The sequence below is a fragment of the Ciconia boyciana genome, chromosome 4 (assembly GCF_034638445.1).
Source record: "Ciconia boyciana chromosome 4, ASM3463844v1, whole genome shotgun sequence".
Lineage (NCBI taxonomy): Eukaryota > Metazoa > Chordata > Aves > Ciconiiformes > Ciconiidae > Ciconia > Ciconia boyciana.
Genome location: NC_132937.1, coordinates 40294394 through 40320102, shown reverse-complemented (window position 1 = coordinate 40320102; position 25709 = coordinate 40294394). Strand labels below are relative to the sequence as shown.

At 37.7% G+C, this 25709-nt stretch overlaps 1 protein-coding gene across 3 annotated transcripts in view; it reads right to left on the bottom strand.

The window, feature by feature from the left end:
• The window catches only part of RGS7BP (regulator of G protein signaling 7 binding protein), a 62815-nt gene that overhangs the window by 18379 nt on the left and 18727 nt on the right, over positions 1 to 25709 (bottom strand). For 2 of the 3 annotated variants that reach the window (XM_072859292.1, XM_072859294.1), the window contains exons 2-3: positions 10414 to 10540; positions 8440 to 8570 (exon numbers count right to left, since the gene is read on the bottom strand). In XM_072859292.1, the coding sequence (XP_072715393.1) occupies positions 8440 to 8570; positions 10414 to 10490 (208 nt within the window). In that variant the 5' untranslated portion in view covers positions 10491 to 10540. The remainder of the gene's footprint in view (positions 1 to 8439; positions 8571 to 10413; positions 10541 to 25709) is intronic. The other variant, XM_072859291.1, reaches the window with a different exon arrangement.

The window sequence follows — 25709 nt, the reverse complement described above, 5'->3', positions numbered from 1 at the left end:
TAAACAAAACATGTATCCCCATTATTTATTAAAATGTATGCTCAGATTATATCATTGATGTTTTGAGCTTGATGTTGCACAGTAAGAACTGTTCAGAAAGAGAGCAGACCACACCAATCTGCTAATCAGAGTGCTGCTATATGTTACTTCCACCAAACAAAACTAAGAGAAATGCCACGCAGGCATGTGTGGAGCTTAGAATTTTACTTAGTATTATGAAGAGTTTCAGTTAAACTCCAGTGGCTCACATCTGACACAAAATAAGAGCCAGAGGACAAAACAGAACAAAATAAATAGGGAACTAGAGCATACATCCTGAAAGCAACTTCAAAAACTTTGACATTAAAGAACATTGCAATCCATGTGTCCTAGTATTACTGCAATACTAAGGGAAAACAAAAGACAAAAATGTGCAGTTTTGTACTTGATGATTTTAAAAGCAATACATAGCTGCCACCATTCACAGCCCAATACGCATTATATTCTGAATTTCCATGCCTAATTCATGCTTACTATATGAAAAAGAAATGCAGTGTTGGAATTGAGTGGGGACTTCATGACAGATCTGCCAGGGCTTTTGTCAGGGAGAGAATGGGATAAAGGATGTGGGCCATGACAGTGGAACATGCAAGAGAGTTAAGTACTGGTGGGATTCTTTTGCATGCTTGCAAACCTCCTGTGGATTGTCTGATGGTATTTCTTTTCTGTAGTGGCAAGTACAGCCCTGGCACCAAGTACAGGATGGGACAAATTCTTTTTGTGAGCATCATTTAAATGAGAATTTTCAAATTGGAGTGCATCCCAGACACGTTATTGAGAAATTAAAGTTTTTCCCCTCTTAGTTCTCTTACAAAATGGAGTAAACAATTCTCAGAAAGAAACAAATAAAACCTTTTAAAAATAGAGAAAACAACATAAATGTTTAAACTAGTGGTATGAGGAGTTGAGTAGGAAATGTTTTTTCATCTCACAATTTTTGCAATTTGATAAATTTTCACATCAGGACAAACCTGAGTACTTCCTGTAAGGTTTGACAAAGAACAGTAAGAACAAGAACAGCTAATAGAGTAGTGGTTATTTAGCCCATTTTTCTGGGACACTAGAGGCTAAGGTTTCAGACCATGCTATATTTCTCTTCCACATCACAAATAAGTATCCCAGCTATCAGGTTTGTAACCTGTTGTGTTTTTTTTTAAACTAGAAATTCCTGGATCTTAAGAAACTCTTTTTGGGCACGTTCTTTAAACTGTTGTATTCTGGTAAGTTATTCCTCTGTTGAAAAAAAATATTTCTTAGCTACTTGTCTGAATGTCAAATAGACATTACTTATACTATAGAGGATATTTGCTTGATGTTTTCATTATCCTTTAAAGTCAGCAGTGTAACCAGATGTAACCAAAATGATTAGTTCGTTCTTTTGTAACTAAGCAACATAGAGATAGGAGCAGGTTAGACAATGCTTTAATATTGTGTTTGTACACCTATGGCTATGGATATGCTACTATGCCCAAAGACAATTGGACAAGGAGTAGTACGGACATGCTGCTATGTTCCCAGTACAGCCCCAGCCCATCTTGACAACGAGTCGAGGGTGGTTAGAATAATTGGTTTGTGTTAAGGGTGCCAAATCATTGTTAGGGACCATGCACCATGAAGAAGGGAAGCAAGTTACATAAGCAAGGTGGGATTGCGCATGTCCAGAAGAAGGGGTCAACTAAAGGACACACCTGTACGGCCACCAAGGACCACCAGAGACCCCCACAGAAGCCCCTCGGAGCTCAAGGACACATGCGTAATGACCATGCAAATATGATAATTAGTTCCAGGAAATAGAATGAATATGCATGATCATTCCAGGAAATTTGATGCATATGTATGTAACTGGACAATATAATTTTCGGCTGATGTAACCTGCGGTATGCACGCTAGGTGGAACGATCCCCCGTGCATCCGGCGCCGTAATAAAGAATGCCTGCTTCTTAATACTACATTGGTGTTAAGGAGTTTGATTCCCGATTTCGGTGACACAACCATCTTTGGGAATCAATTAGCATGAGAACTTGAGACGTGGGATCCTCCCTCCAGAGATGGAACTCTTCTACAGTATGTGGATGACTTATTAATAGCAACTGAAACAAAGTCTGATTGTATTCAATGGACTATTAATTTGTTGAACTTTTTGGGCCTGAATGGGTATCGAGTCTCTCAACAGAAAGCTCAGATGGTGCGACAGCAAGTAACCTACCTTGGATACGAGCTATCTGGAGGACAACGAGAATTAGGAATGGAACGAAAAGAAGCCATCTGCAGAACCCCCCTCCCTCAAACGGTAAAGGAACTCGGGACCTTCTTGGGAATGACAGCTTCTTCCCTCAGTGGGGTGACATCTGAATCATTGATACATGACTGTTTGGAAACCATAGCGACTGTATATTCTAGCAGACCAGATTTAAAAGAAGAACCCCTGGAAGATGCACAAGACTCCTGGTTCATGGATGGAAGCAGCTTCGTCCGACAAGGTGACCCATTGGAGGAGAAGGGGAATGGACCTTATGAGGTGTTGCTAACCACTTTCACTGCAATCAAGATTAAAGAGCAGACAGCTTGGATCCATTACTCCCAAGTAAAGAAAGCTTCTGAACCGCGATGGACCATCGAAAGTGCTGGAGATTTGAAATTACAGTTACGACGATAACTTTATTGACTTTAAGCTTATCAGTAGATGCTTGGAATGAGAACTTGTATTATAATGCGATTCAGATGATAGCAAATGCCACAGGGGCTAAGGATTGTTGGATTTGTACTGCCCTACGGAGAGGTAACATGAGACTCCCTTTGTACGGCATAGGGTCGACTCATTGGAATTGTGAGAATAATACTTGGCCTGAGTTTTGGAAAAGACAAGATGGAGGATATTGTCGTTATGATAATTCAAGCTATGGGATCGGACCAAGATTCGACCTACAGATACTAAAAAAAATAACACCCAGATTCTAGTTAGCAATAATAGTTGCCTATGGAAGGCAAGATCCAATAATTGTGCCGCCCCCTCGATAACAAATATCATAACTGTTCCTGTAGGTACGGGTGGAATGATTATTGGATCAACAAGACTGCGGTAGAAGTAGGAACTTGGAATCAGGACTTCTTACCTGATAGGACTAAACAGGCCTTGAGCAAGCTCATTAGGCTTCCTAATTAAATCACTGATAACAGGAACTCAGGATGATTGTGCCAAAGATAAGCAACAAAGAACTAGCTTAAATCCACCCCCTTGTAACATTCCGAGGCCAAAGGACTGATGAGCTAACTCAATGACTATATATGGACAAAGGAAGCCCAAAGTTCAACTAGCGGACAACGTGAGGAAGACTATGGAAGACCACCGGGAGGGTGAAAAGACCCTAACCCTAATTTTACTGCACATGCTTGGACTATGTAAATGAATTCTGGGAACTCATCACCATAAGACTGCCCTTTTCAGGAAATCTGATGAATATGTATGATTTTTCTGTATATGAGCTGATGTGTTGTGCTAACCTGGCAGAGCACTTGTGGCGGAGCGATCTCCAGTGCTGCCCAGCGCTGCAATAAAGAATACCTGCTTAATAGTCATCCCGACTACTGAGTCCTGATTTCGGCTTTTCACGGCAACAGTGGGAATGATGCAGAAGGAAACTAGGTGAAATGTGCTAGGGGTAAACAAATGCAGTGAGAAGTTTCAGAAGATTTCCTGGAAGAGCTGGAACATGAGCTGCCATCTGCCATATCTGCCATCCCCCCAATATGTATTTGTTATGACAAAAGGAACAGCAAGATCCTTAAAGCCATTATGTTAGGGACCGCAGGAAGACACAGGAGAGTTTCTCATAGTGCTGCCCTGAAAACTGGACTCTATACCTATCCAGAGTTTTCATGTGATCCTATCCAAGTTGCTTAAACTCAGCTCCTCAAAATAGTTATTGACAAAGTATTTCTTATTCTCTGGTTGCTCAACTCAAAGACTCTTTGCACTCAGCTGCAACTGAAGCTATGAGAAATTACTCTATAAACACATACAGCACTGCATAAAGTACACTGCAATCTCAGATTCTAAATTAGCACTCTTTAGCTTAATCTCTCTTTGTTCCTTCTTTACAATGGGAAAAATTGCTACTACCTCACTACTCAAGGCAGTTCTGAAGACACTGCCATCAGTGTATGAATTACTGAGAAAAGTCTGAGGAACAGAAGGATTCTGCCTTTAGAACAGAATTGTGTGCAATAAATACAACATATGACACTGAACAATTATGATAAAAGAAAGATGAATGCCCAAGTAAATATTAACGTGTGTATTAGTTAGCCAGGACTCTTGGGATTGTGGAAAGGAGGAGTAATAAAGTATATGATCAGGTAACCAAAGACTTGATACATACAAAAAAGTTGAATTAAGGCTACTTGGGCACATTTCATTCTGTCCTTTGCAAACTTTCTGAATGTTGAACTTTGCAATCACAATGTATTTTCAACACTGGGTTTTTTTGATCTATGTATCTTAGAAACAAATTTATTAGAGAGCACTTACCTTGGTTTACTTACTGCATAACACAGCTGGAAATATTTATGGCTTTTGGCCCCACTGTGACTGCTACATCTCAAAGAAATAACAGACTGTCTGACTTTTCTAGCAGAGGTTGTATGACAGTAGTAAGTTAATCTGAAGTACCGTATATATGCAAGAAATTTCTGTACAGGAAGCTTGATATATACTATACAGTATATGTAGGGATGTTTGTTCAGTAGAACAGAAAGATGAGAGATGAGAAGATCAGTGCTGTGAAAGACAGTGTAAATACCCAGAGCTCAGCCCTTCAAACCGTAATGTGGTGTTTCATAAAAGAGCATCTGTTTCCCAGTAGGGAGCATTGGCCGAGGTCCTCTTGGGAAAAGAGCATCAGCATCAACTCACTGCCTTAGCTTTATCAGTTCTATAGTTTGTTTGATAATGTCTGGTCAAGATACCAGTACCCACATTATTATTTATTAGCTGCAGGTTGGTGAGAACAGCCTGCATGTTATTCTACTTGAATCTCTGCTGGCTCCAAAGTAAGAACATAAACTGGTGAAATCTCATGGGAGATTTAAAAACCCAACAAACCACTTATCCAACAGGCAAGAGGACTAGAAAATGGAAAATATTACATCCAAATGAAAAATACTACCTTCAAAAATGAACTTCAAGACACAGCAAGAAATTACATGCAGGGAATAACATCAGACATGCGCATTTATGAATTAAGCAAAGTTAATACATATTGGAAATGTTCACTGTTTCTAAGGTAGTACTCTTTGTAGACAAGGAAAACAATTTTTTTTTTAAATATCATCACTTGGTGAAAAACTAAACAGGTGAAAAAGTAAAGAAAGCTATATACTAGCAACAGCACAATGTATTTTATAATGGTGAAATTACTGGCTCTTTCATTCCTAGAGATAAATTTATGCACTTTGCCTACACTGCAGTACCATTCTCTGTAAGTAGAGAAAGTAAAGAAATGTATGGGTTCATTCTGCTCCTTGGAAAATAGTATGTTCTGGCAGATATAGAATCATAGAATAAATTAGGTTGCAAGGTCATGTGGTCTAACCCCCTACTGTAAGCAGGGGCAACTTGCATCAGATTGCTCAGGGCTTTGTCCATTCAAGTTATGAATATCTCCAAGGACGGAGATTTCACAGCCTCTTTGGTTGCCTGTTCCAGTATTTGACTACCTTCACTGTGAAAAAATACTTAACATGTAACTGGAATTTCCCTTGTTGTATGATGCCTTTACAATACTTCTAGGTGTTGTAAATATCCAAGTATTTAATATATAAGAACAATGTTCTATTGGCTAAGTTCCAAAATTCAATTTATTTAAATCCCTGTGATTATATAATTTTTGCCTATTATGAATTTTTCTCAAAGAATGTCACAGAAACTTGGAGTCAAGTTACTGTGGTTATCTCTGTATGGATAGAGGACAAAAATTACTCTATTTAGCAATGGCGGAATAGCTACCATGATTTTCTATGGTGAGATGAGGAACCAATGTATATCAAAAGTACTGCCAGATAGGAACTAAGTTGGCCCATACTATAATGCTGTAATTCATCTTATCCAACTTTAGACATCTAATAGTTTGATGTTTAGTTTAAGTTAATCATGTAGATTCCATCCAGAGGCAAAAAGGAGAGACAGACACATTGGGGTTACTCAGGTCACCTCAAGCTACTTTCTTTCCGCAATTACAGACGGTGGTTTGACAACTGTAGCCAATACCAGGAAATGTAGTACAATCTGTCTTAAAAAATGATGATTCATTTTAGCAGCTACTGGTATCTTGGTATACGATGGCTCTATTAATTCTGTCTCTTCATATTTTATATATTTCTTTTCAACTTGAGAAAATCACTGAGAAGATCAATTGAGCAGTTATAAACCTCTAATTCTTATTTTCATAATAAAAAGTATCACTGGCTGTAGCTGTATCCTATAGCTAGATGTGAAAAATACATTATGGGCTCTTTCAGCATGACAGAAAATACATAAGGTTAATTACAAGACCTTCATTACAGTTCATTACAGAACTTTGTCTTGTCTTTACCTGGTATATTCTGCTGAGAGATTATCTGGGAAAAGAGTAGTTACAATTAGCACAGATACAGTCCCAATCAGTGCGTGCCATCACAGAGTAATGAGGTTACTGAGTAACCTGTTCAGTAAATTATCTGCATTTCTACATCTTCCTTTCAGTAGATGGCTAATCAAACATGAAATTATTAGAGAGATGCATTTTCACTAAACAAAGGACATCTCCTTTGTGTGTAAACATACTCTGTGGGGTAGGTTTCAGTTCTGAATCTAGTATCTAGTTTTATAAAGGTGGGCAGCTTTTTAACCATAAGATGCTCTTAATATTTATCCATCTTTTGCTATAAGCTGTAATTGCTGGATAAATAACAACAGGTTAGTACTAAAACCCTGCCATATTGCTCCACCAAACACTTGCCCTCAAATATCTTACCCAACAAATACCTCAGTATGGTCATTATGCTTAAAGTAATCAGTTTCTGCTGACTTAGCTGTTTCTTTCCTAGACTGAAAATTTTCACACCAATACAGTTATCAGTGCGATCAGAATTGCTCTGCTTATTTTAAAGAACTCTTCAAGTTATACCAGTTACTCCTTTTGTTCATCAGTAGCTTATTACATGTGGGCCAACAAAAGGCAAAACAAACATACTGTGTGTGAAGGACAGTTGAGAACCAGGATTTCTACGATACAACTATGGTAGATTCAGCCCGAAAGGCAGCATGGCTAAAGTAGCTGAAATACTGACATCACAGTGCTGGAAACACAGCACCAGAGTCAGCTCCATCAGAGATCACCTTACACAATTCCTAGGAGCCCACCTGGGAAATGACACTTTACAGTCATCCAAAATATTTGAGAGACTTGCTCATTAGTATTAAATGTGAGGTGAACTTCCTTACTACCGTAAGTCATCTGTGTGTTCTCACACTTTCTTTGTCAGAATAGGAGGAGCAAATGCTGTGTCTGTAGTATACTCTGAGACTTTGGAGCACTTGAATTTGTGTAAAGTAAATGGCAAGCACAGTGACTTGATTAGACAGCCCCTAAGATGGTTCATTCAGGATATGCAAGTAATTTTTGGAAGCATAAATACAAAATAATAGAACAAAACAAACTCTTATGCTGCAAAGGGAACAGAAAAAAAGAAAACTTTAGTTTGAGTAACAGTTATTTAACAATGATGCATCAAACAGAAGATAGGGACTTTTAAAGGGATTTTAAATCATTAGGCAGCCTGTGTTATAGGTCAAGCTCCTTGTTACCTTCTGTTTTAATTACTGTCCTACCGACATCCTCTGACTACTGAGCATGACTGGAATTACAGTCTGGCTAGACAGATTCTCCTATGAAGAAAAACATGGACACAGGGCATCCTGGCTGTAACTCCTATAAAGCTCATAACAAAGCAAACACATGTTAGTGTTGAAACCTGACCTGAAACAAAACACCATGATATACATGAACTGAAATTTTTCAAAACCTTTCATTTTGCAGTAGTTACTCTAATAAAATGACTACGATAGCTTGCTCACTGATCTGACTAATGACAGCTAAAACTTTTGGTTTGGGACCACTCTTTTAAAAAAATTTTCAGCCTTCTAAACTATAAGGACATTAGTGATACATGCCTAATATGATACACTTCTGTAAGAATGATGATAATGAAATAGAAATACAACTTTTTTTCAGTAGCTGAAAAGCTTCAGTGGTATAGTTCATTTTACAGTTTGGTGCTTTGTCTTTCATGAATACCCACGCATGCCCCAAAAGACTGTTCTTTTTTTTAAATCAGCATCTGTATATTTGTGCAATTCAATACCTTTCCGATGAAACTGCAGCGATCCTAGCAGACATATGGACTTAAGCATTTCTGTTGTGTACATTTCTAAGCAACACTGCAACTGGATGTATAATCTACAGATTTCAGGATGAATTTCACCATTTTCTGGGCTGCAATAAAAGAGAAAAATTTTAGTTAGGAATGGGACTGGAAGGACCTGAGGGTCATCAAATCCACTTCCCTACTGTTTCAAGCAATCACATCATAATCTGCTTCATAAACTATCAAGCTATGTGTATATTATAAAAACCCTGCTTCTACCAAACTATATTTAGAAACAATTATTTAGCTCTATAAAGCTCTAGGCTTAAAACAGCTAAACTTGAGTTGTCTTTGGTAAGATTGCATGGTCCTTATTTTCCCCTCTGCATATTTTTGGAAAAGGGGTAAATAAGTGACTGAGCTCTCTCCTCCTCTTTAAAAGCTTTGGCCAAGTATTTTCTGGTAGATTTAAGTGTTCTTTTGCCATCCAGTTTCAGTTACCCTTGTTCCTGGTGTAGGTGCAGAAGGAGATTTCAGGGCCACTTTCATGGTCACTGTTCAGGTTACAAATCCTGGATCAGGCATAATCAACCCTACTTTGAAGATACTCTAATCAGAAACAAGTCAGTTGTAGTATTTTGGTTCTATAGTTTCTGCCTGAATTTCCTTTTTCCCCTTGTGTTTAAATTATTAGTCATGTGATACTGCACTGTGAGGAGAATGGAAGGTTCAAGAATTTTTTCAGAAAAGTAATAACAATTTTGAAAATAAAAATTGAAATCAAGAGTAATCCTACACCTCCAATTAATTGCTTAGGACACTAAGAAAATAATGTACCCAGATCCAGGAACCAATTCTCATGCCTGGCTGTAAAATCGGACATCAAATCTCACTTTTGTAGGCTGAGAAAGCTTCACAGGAATAAACATACTATTTTATAAACTTAACTGTTTCTGTGAGTGCTAAAGAAGTGATTTACCCAGTCCTACCTGAGAATTAGATTTTCAATGCCCCTTCCAAAGCTACTTTCAATAGGCAGTAAGTGGCAAGATTGAAGAGTTAGGATTTCAGCCATTTCATGTTCAGACATTCTTGCTATTGGTTTGCTACATAATGATGTTAAATGGTAAGACAACCCCCAAAACTGGGTTTTATAATAACTAGAGAAACTTGCTTTTCTAAATAACCTGAACCTAATGTCATTTCTGAATACTACTGCTAAGAAACAAACAAAAAAAATTTTCAGCACGCTTTCAGATTTCTAGCCTATGAATAATATAAATTAAGCTTTCACAATAAAAGGTTGCTAGCATTCTTTACAGTGATTGAATTTCCTGTGGTTAAACTGATACTTCAAACCACCCTCCTGTATATGAAATAAAATTAGACTTGTGGATTTCCTCACAGGCACCAAAGCAACTTACCTGATAAATTATTTGCAGCAACACTAGATCGGGCTGCTATGCTCAAATAATTTAATACCAATCTAGGCCAAACACTGCAAGACCTACAGCAGACAATGTCTATTTGAACTAGTAAAATATGTTCTTTCTGACCTAAGGTAAGAGGTCATTATTTATACCTAGATCCAGGGTCCAGTCAAAATATTAAGTCCAGCTCTTTTGTCAAGAACAAAGCTTAAACACTCTATTTTAAGGAAAATCCTATCAGTTTGTGCTGATACAATTTTACTGAAGTTCAGTTCAAATGAATACTGCATACTAAAACCTGTTAATTCTTGTATTTGAGATTCACCATTATTTCTAACAAAGGAGACCATACGTTGCCTAGAAAGCATATACCTTCTGCCACTGATTTCAGTGACACCAAGGAAGAATATGCTCAGTCATATCCTGGGATAAGAAAATAGACAGGGTTAGTATAAGATAGGCCCTGGTTTATTTCTCTGTATGTGGCTCAGTCGGCAGGAAAAGGGAGCAATCTCAAAGGATATTTGATGCAAGGACTTGCCATAGCCTGTCTCCAATGAGGGAGAAACTGTGTGGTTTTCCAAGGTCCTCAAGGGTTCCTGTCCCTCCAAGTGACATCAGAAATCAAATGGGACCATGAAGGTTTCACAGAATTGGCCAGAACCTTCCTAAAAGGAAAGAACAACCTTAGCACTTCCACAGCATATCAAGGAAGACTACTGATGTTTGTACATGCCAATGAAAACTGGTAAGAATCACAGTAGTGGTAAGCTGTACAATCAAGAATGCTTAAACAAGCAAAAAATGCAGCCAAAAAGGAAAAAAGAGACAGTTGGAAAAGACTGAAGACTGAAAAGAAATCATGCTGGACTTAGTGAGAAGGGACAAAGGAAGATCGGTCCCACCTTCCAATCCATTACAAAGTAGAAATCATCAAAAAGGCAGGAAATGACTGGAGTACACATTGCAATTGCTGTGGTCTGTGTTACTTCAGGAGCAATACCATACACATGATAATAAACCTGCCCGTCCTAGGAGCTTTATTTCTTTTGGCTAGACTATTATATATTCATTTCTCTAAAGCCACATTTAGTTTCACTTTTAAAGTGAAGTCTGCATTTGTTGAAAAATTATGCCATACATGATATGGTCTTTCCTGCATCTTAGCGTAAATACAGAATAAAGCTATGGTGGCAGAACAAAAAGCGTTCCCTCCCCAATACCTTAAAGAATCTTTTCAGGCGCTTGCTATAATATTTCTTCCTGTTCTCAGTGATTCCAACTCTGAAAACATTTGATAGCCTTAAGTCCCTGAATATTTTTCCTGAAAAATTAGCTATGTGACAGAAATTTTTTGTTTATTCAGTCAAATCCTTAACTGCATATGAAAACACATATTTGCTGGAAATGGATCAAATCTCACATTCTTTTCAAAGGATATGAGCATAAGTATTTTTAGTGACTGCATAAGCATCAGTATAACAGAATAAAGAACTCTAATTCTGAAACACCGAAAATTATGCTTAGAAGACACACAGATACTAATGTAAGGGCCATAAAGGTCTTGTGAAACAAGACACTTTTTGTATAAACAACGCATGCCTTGCTAACGACTGCGCCCTTGAAAAACTAAGAGACTGATAAAAGGGGAATATGCAGGCCTCGTTAATCACCAACCTTCAAACAAGAAATTAAGATGAGGAACTTCAAGGACTGATAAAGGAAACATCTTGTTATAAGGGAGATTGCCGGGCTGGGAGGATACACCGCTACATGAAGTCAGCGGAACTTACAGAAACTAGGGGAAAGGTAAAGATGGCAGGGGGAGATCACGACCACCGACTCAATTAAAGACCAAAGAAAGCTACCCCCCACTTCCTGCAAGCATGCGCGGAATATTAAAGTAGCACTGTAGCTTTAAGTTGAAACAAGAGAAATGTAGACCAATAGAAAACTGCTTTGTGTAACTACTTATGCATATGCATAACTAGACTGTATAAATACTGTACCTGCATGACCGAACTTTGTGCTAGCTTTGTGGAGTTACCACCTAGCACCCATCTCTGCACAGACATGAAATAAAATACCTCTGCCCTGTGTGTATATTGGCATCTCGCACACCAGGTAAACGACCTCACGCTTGTGGGATAACAATACAACACACATACATGCACACAAAATTACTTTGGGATAAAATAAATTTGAATTTTTAAAAACTGTAACTAATTGCAGACAACTCAGATACTTAGAGGTTCTGCTTTGTATATTGCAATATTTTATACTTTTTTATCTTGCATTAAGTATCTAGTACTTTTTATCTTGCTTTAATCCATAGTATCTAGTACTGGTTTAACAAGAGTTAAATCTTAACTTTCTCTGCAGTTGTGTTTGCTGTTTCTTTCATTTTTAACCAATATATTTGTTATATGAATTACAGCTGTTAGATCTGTGATCACTTAGCTGATTAGAAATTGACTGTTCTCTCTGCATAAACAATAACCATAAATTTAACAGCATTTCTTTTCAAATTGGCAGATGGCAAGAAGGGTTTTTTATGTAATCATATTGGTATTAACCAAAGAAGATAAAACACATATAGCTCAGATTTAAATTTAATTTGGTTTAATATGAATCAGGAGCAGTTCTTCAGAAGTAGACTTATTTCTAAATCTTACCAGAATATTCAAGACCAGCATCTAGTCCTTCATTTTGCATGTACTGCTCCTAATGATTTCAACATTTTCTGTAAAAGAATTGCTACAAAATTGGATGAATCTCAGAGCAGAATAGGATTCTGATGTTTGATGCAAGAGGCAGTCTCAGGAGTAAATGTAACCTTACAGAACTCATCTAACCAAATACAGCAAAAGTACAGCACACCACATTTTCTTCCTCTGGAATAGTATTTTAACTTTCTGAACTTTGGGTCTTGTATACGTGTTTTTATTTCTCTGATCACTAAATTTAAGAACCATGCGATACACATTTAGATAATACATGGCCTCTTGGAGGCTTTTACCTACCTTTTTTGTCCTACCTTTTAGCTTACAGATGAGATTTTTTTATACCCCTTAGCATCACATATTCTTACATGTGCATTGAACACTGTTCCCCAGTTCAGCACCATGGAATTACTGCAGTAGATGGGGGATACAGCTTTTTTCTTTCCCATCATCTGCATCACTTACTTACTGTTGCAGCTCTTGTTTCCCCGTGATCACACATACAGTAATTTCCTTTGAGCTATCCTTACCAATAAAGGGATTATAAAAAGATTTAGGAGTGTAGAATTCCATTTACTTTCCATATTTAGTATCCAGCTCCAAAATTTAGCTCTTCAAAATCATTGCTCATTTCATGTAATACCTAAGTCCTTGAGCCCCACCAATGTACACACAAGCACATTCAGTTTCTGCTTGAGTTTCCTAGATGCCTAAACTTCTTTCTGAGCAGGGTTTCCTCTGTCCTTAAGACAAGCAGTTACACAACTAGTAATGGATAAATGAGTAATTCATTTCCCTATTCCACCTGCAGGGCATTGCCCCATTAATGTTCATGTGCAAAATGGAACCTGCACAAAATAAAGCCACCACAGATGGCAACAATGACCTTTTTCTGCTCAGTGATGAGAGCACTATCTGATAGGGAGATACAGATCTACTCCACTCTCTTATCCGAGTAAAGCTGAATCTGTCTGTTTCTTCTGAAAGCTAGGATTCTTTAACCACAAGACTATAACTAACAGGAGTATGGAAACTTACATAATGAGAACATAATTTCCTTGTAGCACATTTAGATAAAACTCGATTATTGTTGTCCTATTTTTCTTTGCATTGTTTCAAATGTTAGGAATCTTTAGATTTTTTTTTTAGAAGTCATGGTCATTACGGGAACTTTATTTACAATGTTGAATGTATTTCTTCCTTTCTAGCTGTCACTGGCAAAAAGATTGAGGGTCTGCACACAGATGTAAGAAAAGTGTTGTCCCAAAAATTGGGGTTCGTTTACCTGGTGTGCAAAATGCCAATATTGTGCCAATGCACACACAGAGCAGAGGTATTTTATTGCATATTTGCGCAGATATGGGTGCCTGTCTCAAGACAGCACACCCAGCTTTCAAATTAACAGTTATTTATACACAAAGCATTAACATATTCAGCTTCCTAATACATGTGCAATATTATTCTATTAAATGTTTGGTTAAAATCTCTTTGCCTAGCATGTAAATTAGTATGCATGCTTAGTTGTTCTTCTTCAACTTCATCTTTTGAGTTGGTGGTATAATTGGGGCAGGTGGTCTGTGAGTCGGTGGTTGCAATCTCCCCCTGCCGGAATTACCTTTCCCCTAGTTTCCTACCTTTTTGGCAGATCTAAGCAGTTCTTCATGATTTACTAACTAGACTAGTAATACATCAGTTACACTTCTGCTTTCGACAGCCACATCCTGCTTATTAGACAAAGGTACATTGTCTAAGTTCCTATGGAGATAGGGTAGGGCTCTACAATGGATTTCTATAGCAGCATCAATCATTATGTGAATTGTATACCTACATTTGATTATTACAACAACAGTATGTTCCTCATACAGCTATTTCATTTCTAAGAAGCAAAAATGATGAAAACCTTTCTTTAAAACTTTTTTGGTCTTACTGACAGAATTTTTAATTGTGCAGACTAAGAAAGCAGCAATTATATACAAGAAGATTGGCTCATAAGACAATTTGAATTTATCAGTGGCTTTCTGTTCACAGATGAGCTGGAAGAGTAATTGGAAAGCACAGTAATAGGCATTTTAATTGACTTTTTTTTGCTGTTGTAAATCTAATATATTTTTCTTGTAAACTCATATTTCTGAATAGCACGAGAATAAGAACTAGAGGCATCTCTGATATATGCATGTTCTGACCCATTCTTGTTTTTTTTCAAGAATATGGAGCATCTGTAATTGTACTGTGGGCAAAATTCTCTCATTTGCAAATCCAGAGTAACAGCAGTGACATCCAAGAAAAATATTTTAAATTATCCAAAGGTTGTGCAATGAGAATTATTTCCAGGCCACTACCCTCACCGATTGTCTCAAACTGTTTAATTAGTGTTTAATTGCAGTAATGACCATAAGAATTCCATTAGCTTCCAACCAAACAATTTTTCTCCTATGCATGTATATAGGCCTCATTTTCATCTCTGAAAGCCACATGCTCCGATGCCAATGCACATAAAGATTTCTTTTATAATTGCTAATGTACATTCTATGTGGTCAGCTTAACATTTCCCTTTAAAGAATCATCAGTTTCACTCCTCTCTAATTTTCTATTCCTATATGTTCAGTGTCATGCCATGAGAAATGTTAAACAGGGGACTAGTACAGACATACCTTTCAGAATGCCAATTATATGTTTATATTAAATAGCTATATACCAAATTGGTATTTATTCACATAGAAAAGTTCATGCAAACTTGTATTATTACCCTCTAAAATCAGCTACCTCTGTTTCAGTTAGTCCAGCTGATTTCTTTGTGAAGACCACTTAGATATTTAAGAGAAATCTCATATAATACAGTCTCATACAACTACTGTGATAAATCATGTTGTCAATGGAATTTTTTAATAGCTTAAGTGCAGCTGGACATATGAGAGCTAGCACAGCACCAAGCACCTGCCCATGAGCCAAAGACCAGTTCCTCATCGCTGGCTTCTGAGCACAGCTGCCACAAGGCTGTGAATAGGAATTGTGCTCACTTCCTGCATCCATTGTGGAACAGAAATTTTCTTGCTTCTCCCTATCCACTCAGGTAAGCTAAAGAGGTACTGATAACCTTTAGAGGATTTGGATACACAGGTTGTGGCTTCTTGGGGATACTTCATCTGACAGGGGAGCACTGCTGCCTTTCACAAGATGAATGCAATGAATGTCCCATGTAGGGAGGGACCAAAGATAGAATTTATGGAATTCTACTGCTCTGAAAAAGCCTCTTGATTTGCCAGTGAAGCTGCAAGACACACATGTTCCCATACATGAGGAAGGGGAAATGGTGATATGGGTGTACATGTGCTTAAGCAAATATTTTGCATGTAGGGTAAAGTTTATAGGTCCATACAAGCTGGCATATTGCTTAATAACTGTCAGGCTTCACTCCTGCCTGATCTTCACTAGAAACACTTGCTGATGTCTAGGGAAAACTGGAAGATCATTTGGCTCTGATTTTCCTTTTTTTCCTCTCTCTGCTAAATTATGCTGATAGCTGCATATTAAATACTTTCAAATATCCTGTCTCTCCCTTACTAAGAATTTCTGTAGTTATCATATGAATACTATACCACCAGGGTGCCATAAAGGGTAGAAGTCCTTATTCAAAGATGTGAATACTACTCAGTTGATGAGAAACTCATACTACTATGTGAGCCACACTTCTGCAGTTTGAGAGCTCTGATATCTACATGTATTAAAAGTAGTTACAAAAGAGAAAATGCTGGTTTACTTCTTTATATAACAGTAGCTTAAGTCACACAGTTTATCAGACTGCTATTAAAATTAAAAGTATACATTTTTGTAAATACAACTTAAATAAATCTATAACATTATTATATTTTTTCATTCTTTAACCATTGGTAAAATTGATGGGTTTCTTTCCATAAAATCCTGCTTTTTAAAATCAGGTAATGTTGTTCAACTGAATATGTTTATGAAGCACTGACAAGAGGTGGAATTTACTTTCCTTATATTTTCCTACGCTGTATTTAAAATAAAACCTATAGGGGGAGCTCTTATACCAACCATATACTACCTGGTATAAGTAAGAAAGGTGAATGCAGTACTTTGGATAATCATTTTAAAATAAAAGAATAAACATTATTAAAATGTCCCTCCTTAAAATGAAAAGGTAAAGAGTGAAAACTCCATTTAAAAAAATTGATTTTTTTCCAAAATAGTTGACAGATGATTTTATTGTACTGCCAAAATGTTGTTTAGAACTGAAAAACACCTTCAGGTTTTCCTGAATTCCCACTGGTGTCCAGCATTCATAGTTCCATTGAAATTAGTGAAACTTAAGACTGCTAAAACTGAACATAGCTTCTGGTCTAATTCTGAATTTAACTTAAACATTTTAGTCACACATTTACAACAGAGCAGTATTTTACTATTACTATCAACAACATTTAAAAATACATGTTGGTGTATTATCTATGGTTAAAAGAATGGCTAAGTTATATAAAGGGTTTGATATACCTTTTTGTATGTATTGGGTCTAGCTGAGATGGAGTTAATTTTCCCCATAGCAGCCCTCATAGTGCTGTGCTTTGTATTGGTAGCTAGAAAGGTGTTGATAACACACACACCAGTGTTTTGGCTACTGCTTAGCAGTGCTCCCACAGCATCAAGGCTGTCTCTCCAACATTTTCCCCCCCTCACCAGTAGGCTGGGAGGTGGGCAAGATCTTGGGAGGGGACATAGCCAGGACAGCTGACCCAAACTGACCAAAGGGATATTCCATACCATATGATGTCTGCTCAGCAATAAAAGCTAAGGGAAAGGAGGAGGAAGGGGGGACATTCGTTATTTATGACATTTGTCTTCTGGAGCAACCGCTACTAGTACTGAAGCCCTACTTCCCAGGAAGTGGCTGGACATTAGTCCCTGCTAATGGGAAGTAGAGAATAAATCTTTTGTTTTCCTTTTGCTTCCGTGCACGGCCTTTGCTTTTGCTTTTATTAAACTGCCCTTATCTCGACCCACAAGCCTTTCATTATATTTTCTCTCCCTTGTCCAGCTGAGGAGGGGGAGTGATAGAGCAGCTTTGGTGGGCACCTGGCATCCAGCCAGGGTCAACCCACCACATTGTAAAAGCAGTGTTTTGACAAATTCTATGCTTAACTCTAAGGAAAAGTATCATTTTTATGAAAAGCATCAATAGTTCTAAAATATTATGAGCTAAAATAACTGTCTAAACATATAATGAAGACTGTTTATTTTAGATATCAGCTAAAGGAAAGTAAACCTTTAGCAAATCAGAAGTGAAAATTAATTCATCAAATTCTGCCTTACACCCCATATATGTACTTCCCATGAAAACTAATAGAAATTGGCTTGATAAGTGGTGGAAAACCACTGTCCACAAATATTACCCTGTAGGTTGTCTTTTCATTTAGTATCAGAAACACTACAGTTTAGAAATATATAGCAGCTACAAAAATACCACAAAAAGGATCTGGATACAAGACCTACCTCAGAGATTATGATTCTTCTGCTGGAATGAAAAATGTGACAAATACTGCAGAGGAGATATGCTTAATCCCCTTAGATACTGAGGGCAAGAGGCCCCTCTGATTATGGCTCAGGTGCAACAACCTAATAAACCTGCCTCTGCTTTTGTATCTTAAACACATCGTTTATTTCTTTATCACTTAACCATTCATCTTTAAAGGTAACAAAAGACTTGCTGATTTATTTTGACCGTAAGTAGAAAAGTCATCCAACTACAATGTTTTCTTCTAAACAGATCTTGAGAAAACATTCTTATTTGTGTTCCTCCCATCTGCTGGGTTGTGTTTTTTTTTTCTAAAATATATGTTTCACCCAAACTGCTGTCAGTTTCGGTATCATATGTTGGTTTTTTTGTTCTCTACTAATGTGCTGTAATACTGTGATACAACTGCTACACAATATCCCAGTCCAGCCAGAGGAAAAGCAGGGTTAGTTCTTTCTAGTAGACCTATAAATGGTTGCAATGTTGTTTTTATTAAATCAGATTGTTGTTTCAAAGCAGCTAGAACAGCTCTCTCAATAACAGAAGATGTGATCAGATTTTGTTTAGTTAGACCAGTGTAAATCTCCAAATACTTTGATAAGGCTGATGGAGTCATTCTGGACATATGATAATACAAGTAGAATAAAAACACAATGCATTGACGCATATTGTAGAAACTTTTCTAACTCCCAAGTTGATGGCAGTTTAGATATTTCCATGCTAGAACAGTTTAGCTAGAACTATTAACAGTAGGAAATATACTTTTCTTATCCATTCAAGAAAACCTCACAGACTTCCATAGAAGGTATCTGATACATCAAGGGCCATGTATGGTCTGCAAATTAGTGTCATTTTGAATATGCTGCTGCTTCCTTTTTCTGGCTGGCTCCCCTCTTTCAGAAATACCTCTAAAGGAAAAAAATATAGCATCACTTATTTTATTGAAGTCTTCGACCTTTTTTTCTGTTGAAGTTTTGGAAACTCACTATATGAGATAATTACTACAGATGCAGTAACCTTGCCTTTAAAATGGATTAATTACTAATTAATTAATACTGTGATTCTTCCACACTCCTGACTTTATGTTATCAGGAGAACAAGTATCAAACACTGTTTTTAAGAGCTGTACATGTACTTTGCAGCATATCCAGTAGTTGCAGGTGCTATTCAGAAATTATTTTTTTTTTTAATGATCAGAATCACAGACTGGAATTTGCTAGATTTGTTACATCAGAAATTAATTTTACTGGCTGAATTAATTAAAGCATGGGCAAGAAGTAAATTACGAGAGGATTATCCAAACTATTCCACTAGAGGACAAGCCGATTACCACCACTTGGTAAAACTTCTTGAACTTGAGTAAAACAGCACTAATACAGGAAACTTTATTCAAATCCACTCCACTTTAGGTAAGACTAGGTGTACTGAGTGTAGGTGGTGTTGGGGAATTTTTATGGTACCCCTCGAGGTGAATTAATCACACGTTTGTGCTTAAATATAAAAGAAAAATTTAATGACCAATACATTGGGCAGAGTCCTACCGCAATAAGCAGTTCTACATGGACTCTGCAAAGATGCGTCACAAGCAGATTCCTTATATACACTTGCACCAGTACCAATCTCCTGAGCAGTTGCATGGGGCACCTCAGCCAGGCCCTGGGTCCATCCCCCAGCCCAGCTCTGCTGCCCAAAGGTGGCCCCTGAGCGCTCTGTTGTTCTGTCTCTGGCATTCCTGTGTCCAGCCAGTTTAAACCCTTCTGCAGTTGGGCCTTCTTGCCCTCCATGCCAGATCATTCCTTGGTCACAAATTACCACTGCTGAGCAATTACAATTTGATTTTCCCCTTCAGTGGCAAGGTTTTGGTAGCAGTGGGAGCTACAGGGTGGCCTCTGTGAGAGGAGGTGAGGTGCTGCCCTGTGCTGGACACAGCCGGTTCCAGCCAGTTCTGACACACGGCAGAACACAGCTGAGCCCATCAGCCAAGCATGTGGCACCTCTTTGAAAACATATTTTTAAAAGGGCAGAAAACGCCACAGGGAGAGAGGAAGAGGGAATAAAAAGAGTGAGAAACAAGAGAGGGAAGATCAAGGTCAGAGAAAGGAGGAGGTTCTCCATGGCAGAGCAGATATTCCCTGCAGCCCATGGAGAGGAACACACCAGAGCAGATGGATATTCCCAAAAGAACTGCCACCATGCTGGAGCAGATTTTCCTGACAGGACTGCAGCCCGTGGAGGACCCCATGCTAGAGCAGAGGAAAAGTGTGAGGAGGAAGGAGAGGCAGATAGGAGCTGTTATGGACTGATTGTAACCCCCCATTCCCCATCTTCCCTGCACCGCTCCAGGGGTAGGTAGAGGAGTCTGGAGTGAAGTTGAGCACGGGAAAGGAGGAGAAAAAGTGTTGTTTTAGTGTTTGTCTTTTTGCTTCCCACTACCTGAATTAGTAATTATTTTAATTGGCAATAAATTAGGTTAATCTTCCCCAAGTCAAGCCTGTTTTGCCTGTGACAGTAGTTGGTAAGCAATGTCCCTGTCTTTATACTGACCCACAAGCTTTCTCATTCCTGTTCTTCCTATTTTCTCCCCATGTCCCGCTGAGGGGGGAGTGAGCAAGCAGTTGGGTGGGAGTTTAGCTGTTGGCCAAGGCTAACCCTCCACACTAGCTAAGCTTAAAATCCCTGACAGGATACTTCTAAGCACTCAGAATTCCAAGTGAAATTGCACGTGTCTTTAATTATGCTTTTGAGTTACTATAAGATTTTCAAAAAATAAATGCAGGGCTTGACCATCACACCTTTGCAGAAACTAACTCTAAGCCCCCTTTCCATCATTCTTTTCTTCAGCTGGCTATCCCTTGCCTTTATTTTAGGGAAATCCATAAGACCTCTACACTAGCCAAAGATGAGCTGAACAGGGCCATTCTCTCTGCACATTATCAGGCTCGCTATTGAAAAGAGATGGTGTCAAGTTAGATGAAAGAAATCTTTGGGTGATGTCGTGGTTTAGCCCCAGCCAGCAGCTAAGCACCACGCAGCCACTCGCTCACTCCCCCCCGGTGGGATGGGGGAGAGAATCGGAAGAGCAAAAGTAAGAAAACTCATGGGTTGAGATAAGAACGGTTTAATAATCGGAACAAAATAATAATAATAATAATAATGAATTGTAATGAGAAGGAAAACAACAAGAGAGAGAGAGGAACAAAACCCAAGGGAGGGGAAAAAAAAAAAAAATTGATACAACCGCTCACCACCTGCCGACCGACGCCCAGCCAGTCCCCAAGCAGCGATCACTACCCCCCGGCCAACTCCCCCAGTTTATATACTGGGCATGACATCATATGGTATGGAATAGCCCTTTGGCCAGTTTGGATCAACTATCCTGGCTGTGCCCCCTCCCATTTCTTGTACACCTGGCAGAGCATGGGAAGCTGAAAAAGTCCTTGACTAGTGTAAACGCCGCTTAGCAACAGCCAAACCATCAGTGTGTTATCAATATTATTCTCATACTAAAATCCAAAACACAGCACTATACCAGCTACTAGGAAGAAAATTAACTCTATCCCAGCCGAAACCAGGACAGGTGAGCTCTCAAGTTAGCCTTGCTTTGCTCTAGCCTCAGCTGGACAAAAAAATCTCACTCACAGCCTCACTGCCTCAAATATGATAGACAGTACTAAATAATAGATAAACCCAAACCACAGCACAGACCTTCCAGAAAAGATCTGTACTAACCAAGAAGGAGGCAGTCAGATTAGTTGTATATGCAACAATTTTTAAGTTTCTCAAAGAAATTCCTATTCAGCACCCTGCCTTGTCAGCATCTGCAAGTTGTTCTCAAATGAGTTTCTTTGATAAACGAGTAGTGAGAGCACAGACAAGTCTGTGCCAGCCAACAGGCTAAAGCCCAGTATACCTCCATATTGCTTCTTATAACTTGACTGCAGACAGCGGAAACTCATGCTGCCTATGGATTTCCCCTTTGATTTTAATTAAGCTTCTAAGTTCTTTAAAATGTCCCTTAATTACTTACTACTCATTAATAAATTATTTATAAACTCTGTCTTTCAAAAGTCTGCAAAATTTAAATGGTAAGAATTCATACCTACACTCCTGTATAGTTCCTTTGGTTAATAGTTGGAAAGAGAATGTTTGAAAACTATCAAAACAAGTATATCATGTGGGATGATCTATGAAATTTGTTTTGATCTGTGTGGATAAATAGGGTCAGACTTCCCAGAAAGTCTTGAAAATGAATGAAATGCTTCAGGTATTTGCTGCTGTAGGATCTAGGTCATAACAAACTACTAACATATGGGATTTGGAAGGAACTCTGCTGCAGGCAAGTGATGCCATCTGCTGTTGACCATCCACAAGACACTAAATCAGAGGACTGCTTTGATTTATGACACTTCTGTTTTCCCATTTTTTTTCTGTCTCTAGTACCTACTTTGAATATAAATTTGAATATAAAGATTTTTCCAAAGGGCATTCCATAAAGCACTTGTGTGATCTGGATACCTGTTATCTGTTTGTAATGTAAATTTCTGGTTTTCCTTATTTCAAAATGAGAAAAACAGAGCAAATCTGAAGAGAGGGTAAAATGAGAAGCAGTAAGGAACAATGTATTTGCATTTCCTAAAAAAAGATGACAAAACACTTTGGTCTAAGGACTATTGAAACTAAAGGGAAAATGTTCTGTTAGCTTCACTGGGGTTTGGATAAGATCCATATTGCATTAACAATTACTGAAAAGATCTATACATTCTCATAATCCTTTATTTTTTTTTCTTGTAGTCAAGCAATGTGACTGCTACAATTCTAAACTGGAAGGAAAACAGTCCACCAAGCAGATCATTACTAGGTTGCTCAGAATAAGGTATTATTTGGGATTCTGGATGTATCAAATGCTTCTAGGAGTGCTTTGAACAGGTCATTCTTATGCCCTGGAGTATTTTTTTAATCTTTTTAAAAACAAGTAGCCAAATACCTCCACATAAAAGTCTTCCAAATGAAAAAGAAATTGTGGTATAATGTCAGTAGAAGTATCTCACACAGCTCCACCAGATATTTCACAGATCAAATCTGTATGAGTAGTTAAGTTAAAAAATCACAGCTGAGATAATGTGAGAAAACTTTAATGTGTCTAAAAAGAAGAGGAAAGAAAAAAAAAAAGAAATAGATTAGCTTCCTGAAACATTTAAATTCATATATGGAAAAAGAAATTTTTTAAACCATCTGTTGATAAAAATGTGTTCAGGAAGCATAAAGAACTTTATATTGTTTTCACTTTTTTTTTTTTTTTGAATCCTGCTCTAGTCTCCACTTGACTTTGTGAACTGGTGTTACTTTTTTTCCTCTTTGAAATGCCTATTTCTGCTTGGGAAGCAAGGGTGCCTCCATAAAGTCTTCCTCGGGCATCCAGTATCCTGTATTAGCAGCTGTACAGACATACTACTCATTTCCATGTCTTGAATGATGTAAAATGAATAGCAAGGCTGTACACACATTACTTTGGGTAGGTCTGCAGCTAAATTAAATGCCCAGACTTTGGAATGCCCATGACTTTGGGGCCCTGGTGTTCTTCAACCTGCATGAAAGGACTGCTCCCTCAGCACACAGCCTCACATTGCTCAGCCTACGTACAGGGCTATGGTTGCAGTTGTCATACTCTCCCAAAGTACTGTAATCTCTGTTTTGTTGTTGGTGGGTTTTTTTGGAGTTGGTGGTGTAAATGCATATGGGTGGATAGTTCTGCTTCACCACAATAACAGCTCCAGAACTTGTGGAAATAATTGGAGGCTGCTGTATAAACAAGGCACTTTTTAATATTTTGCCACTTAACCATTTCCCACACTGACAAGGTTACCAACAGTACATTTGCAATGATCTGTCTTGCCATGATAGAGAGATACAAAGTATCGGCTTTTCTTTGCTCACCAACAAATGCAAACTTGTTTTCTTCTGCAAGGGGAAGGCGGTTTCTTCAACAACTTTGAGCACATCATTAATATAATATGACAGTATTTGAATTCTTATGCCAAATCTGCTGGCAGGAAATGTTCATGCAGAAAGTATTCATACAAAAGGTAAGAACAACAAGATAAAAAATGGAACATAAGAGAGAAAAGGAAGAACTACAGTGAATAATTGTTCATGTACAAATAACTGAGTGTATTATTTATCTTATAGTTAAAAATTATGTAGAAAATCTAAATGTAGATCTGCAAATGTATCCAGCAAAGAGGAAATAGTATTCAATAATAGCCAGCACTTCAGTATATGTTTAATTTTAAAACAGGAATTTAAACATCATTTAATTGATAGTACTGGAAGGATTCCTGATTAAGGAATGCCTAATTTAATGCTTTGTTCAGATGAGACCTTAATGCCTAGATAATTGTTTCAAATATTTAATTATTATGAAATGGAACTATAAAGCAGTTAGAAAAACTAGAACAGATTTTATACACCTTATAATAAATTTGGATTTGGTTGGAATTTTCCCTGTGTAAGCCTGACAGATCTGAGATCTCCCTTGGTTGGAGACTGATCTTACAAGTTACTGATGATGCTGTTGAGAGCAGTTATCCTTTATCATTTGGTACTGGACATCTTACTAGAGCAAATCTCCATGCACTAAAGTTCACAATAAATATGAAGACTTTTCTTAGATGACTCGGCAGGAAGTCTAGCACTTGAAGGGGCATGACAGAACATGGGTAGTGAGAAGGACATGCACTTAATTGCATGGTCCTGCACAATTAACTTAGCAACTGCACTGGCTGATTTCAGTGAGGGGCACAGAATCAAAACTGTTTTTTCTAATTAGACAAAAGTGTTTCAGAATGTTGAGAACTACTGAGAATTAGTAAAAATATTTGAGTTAACAGGAAAATTTCAGTCTAAAACTTAAAAAGGAGATAAGAAATCAGAAGCAAAAACCCAGTACATGTAGAATTCTAAGAGCCCATGTTAAAGTCTTTTTCTAATGCACAACTTCATTATCTCATGTTCTCACTTCTCTGAAGATATACGAACATATTGCTAAAATAGTCTGGATTTATAAGAATTTCAGTGAGAAGCAGAAGTAATTTTCTGTAAACAATATAATCAAATCTATACAGAACCAAGGTAAGCAGAGTGTCTAACGTTAAAAATTGCAGCAATGTGGGATTTCTTAATGAAATGGTATTTAAGAAAATTATCAGGAAAGAAGCACTTAAAACTCATGACTAAATTCTCAGCTTTGGCCACAGCTGTGTTTCAGTAGAAATCTAGAGAAGAAAATTACTGAAATATGCTGGTGAGACAGATTTCAAAGCAGTGGGCCTAAACAGGACATAAAGGTGCTCTTCTTGACTGTCTTGGTTATAGGGACAGTTCTTTACCAGTGCAATTGCAACTTTCAGTCACATCTGTGAAGCTAGGCATGAAGCTTCTTTTTTTCAATTTTTTTTTTCATACTTTTTTTTTTTCAACAAATGTGGTTTTTGCAAAATTTTACCAAGAAATAAATTTTCTCTCAGAAATACTGAAATGAAAAAAAAATATTTTGGGTTGGTCTAACATTAATTTTGAACCTCTGTGGTGTCC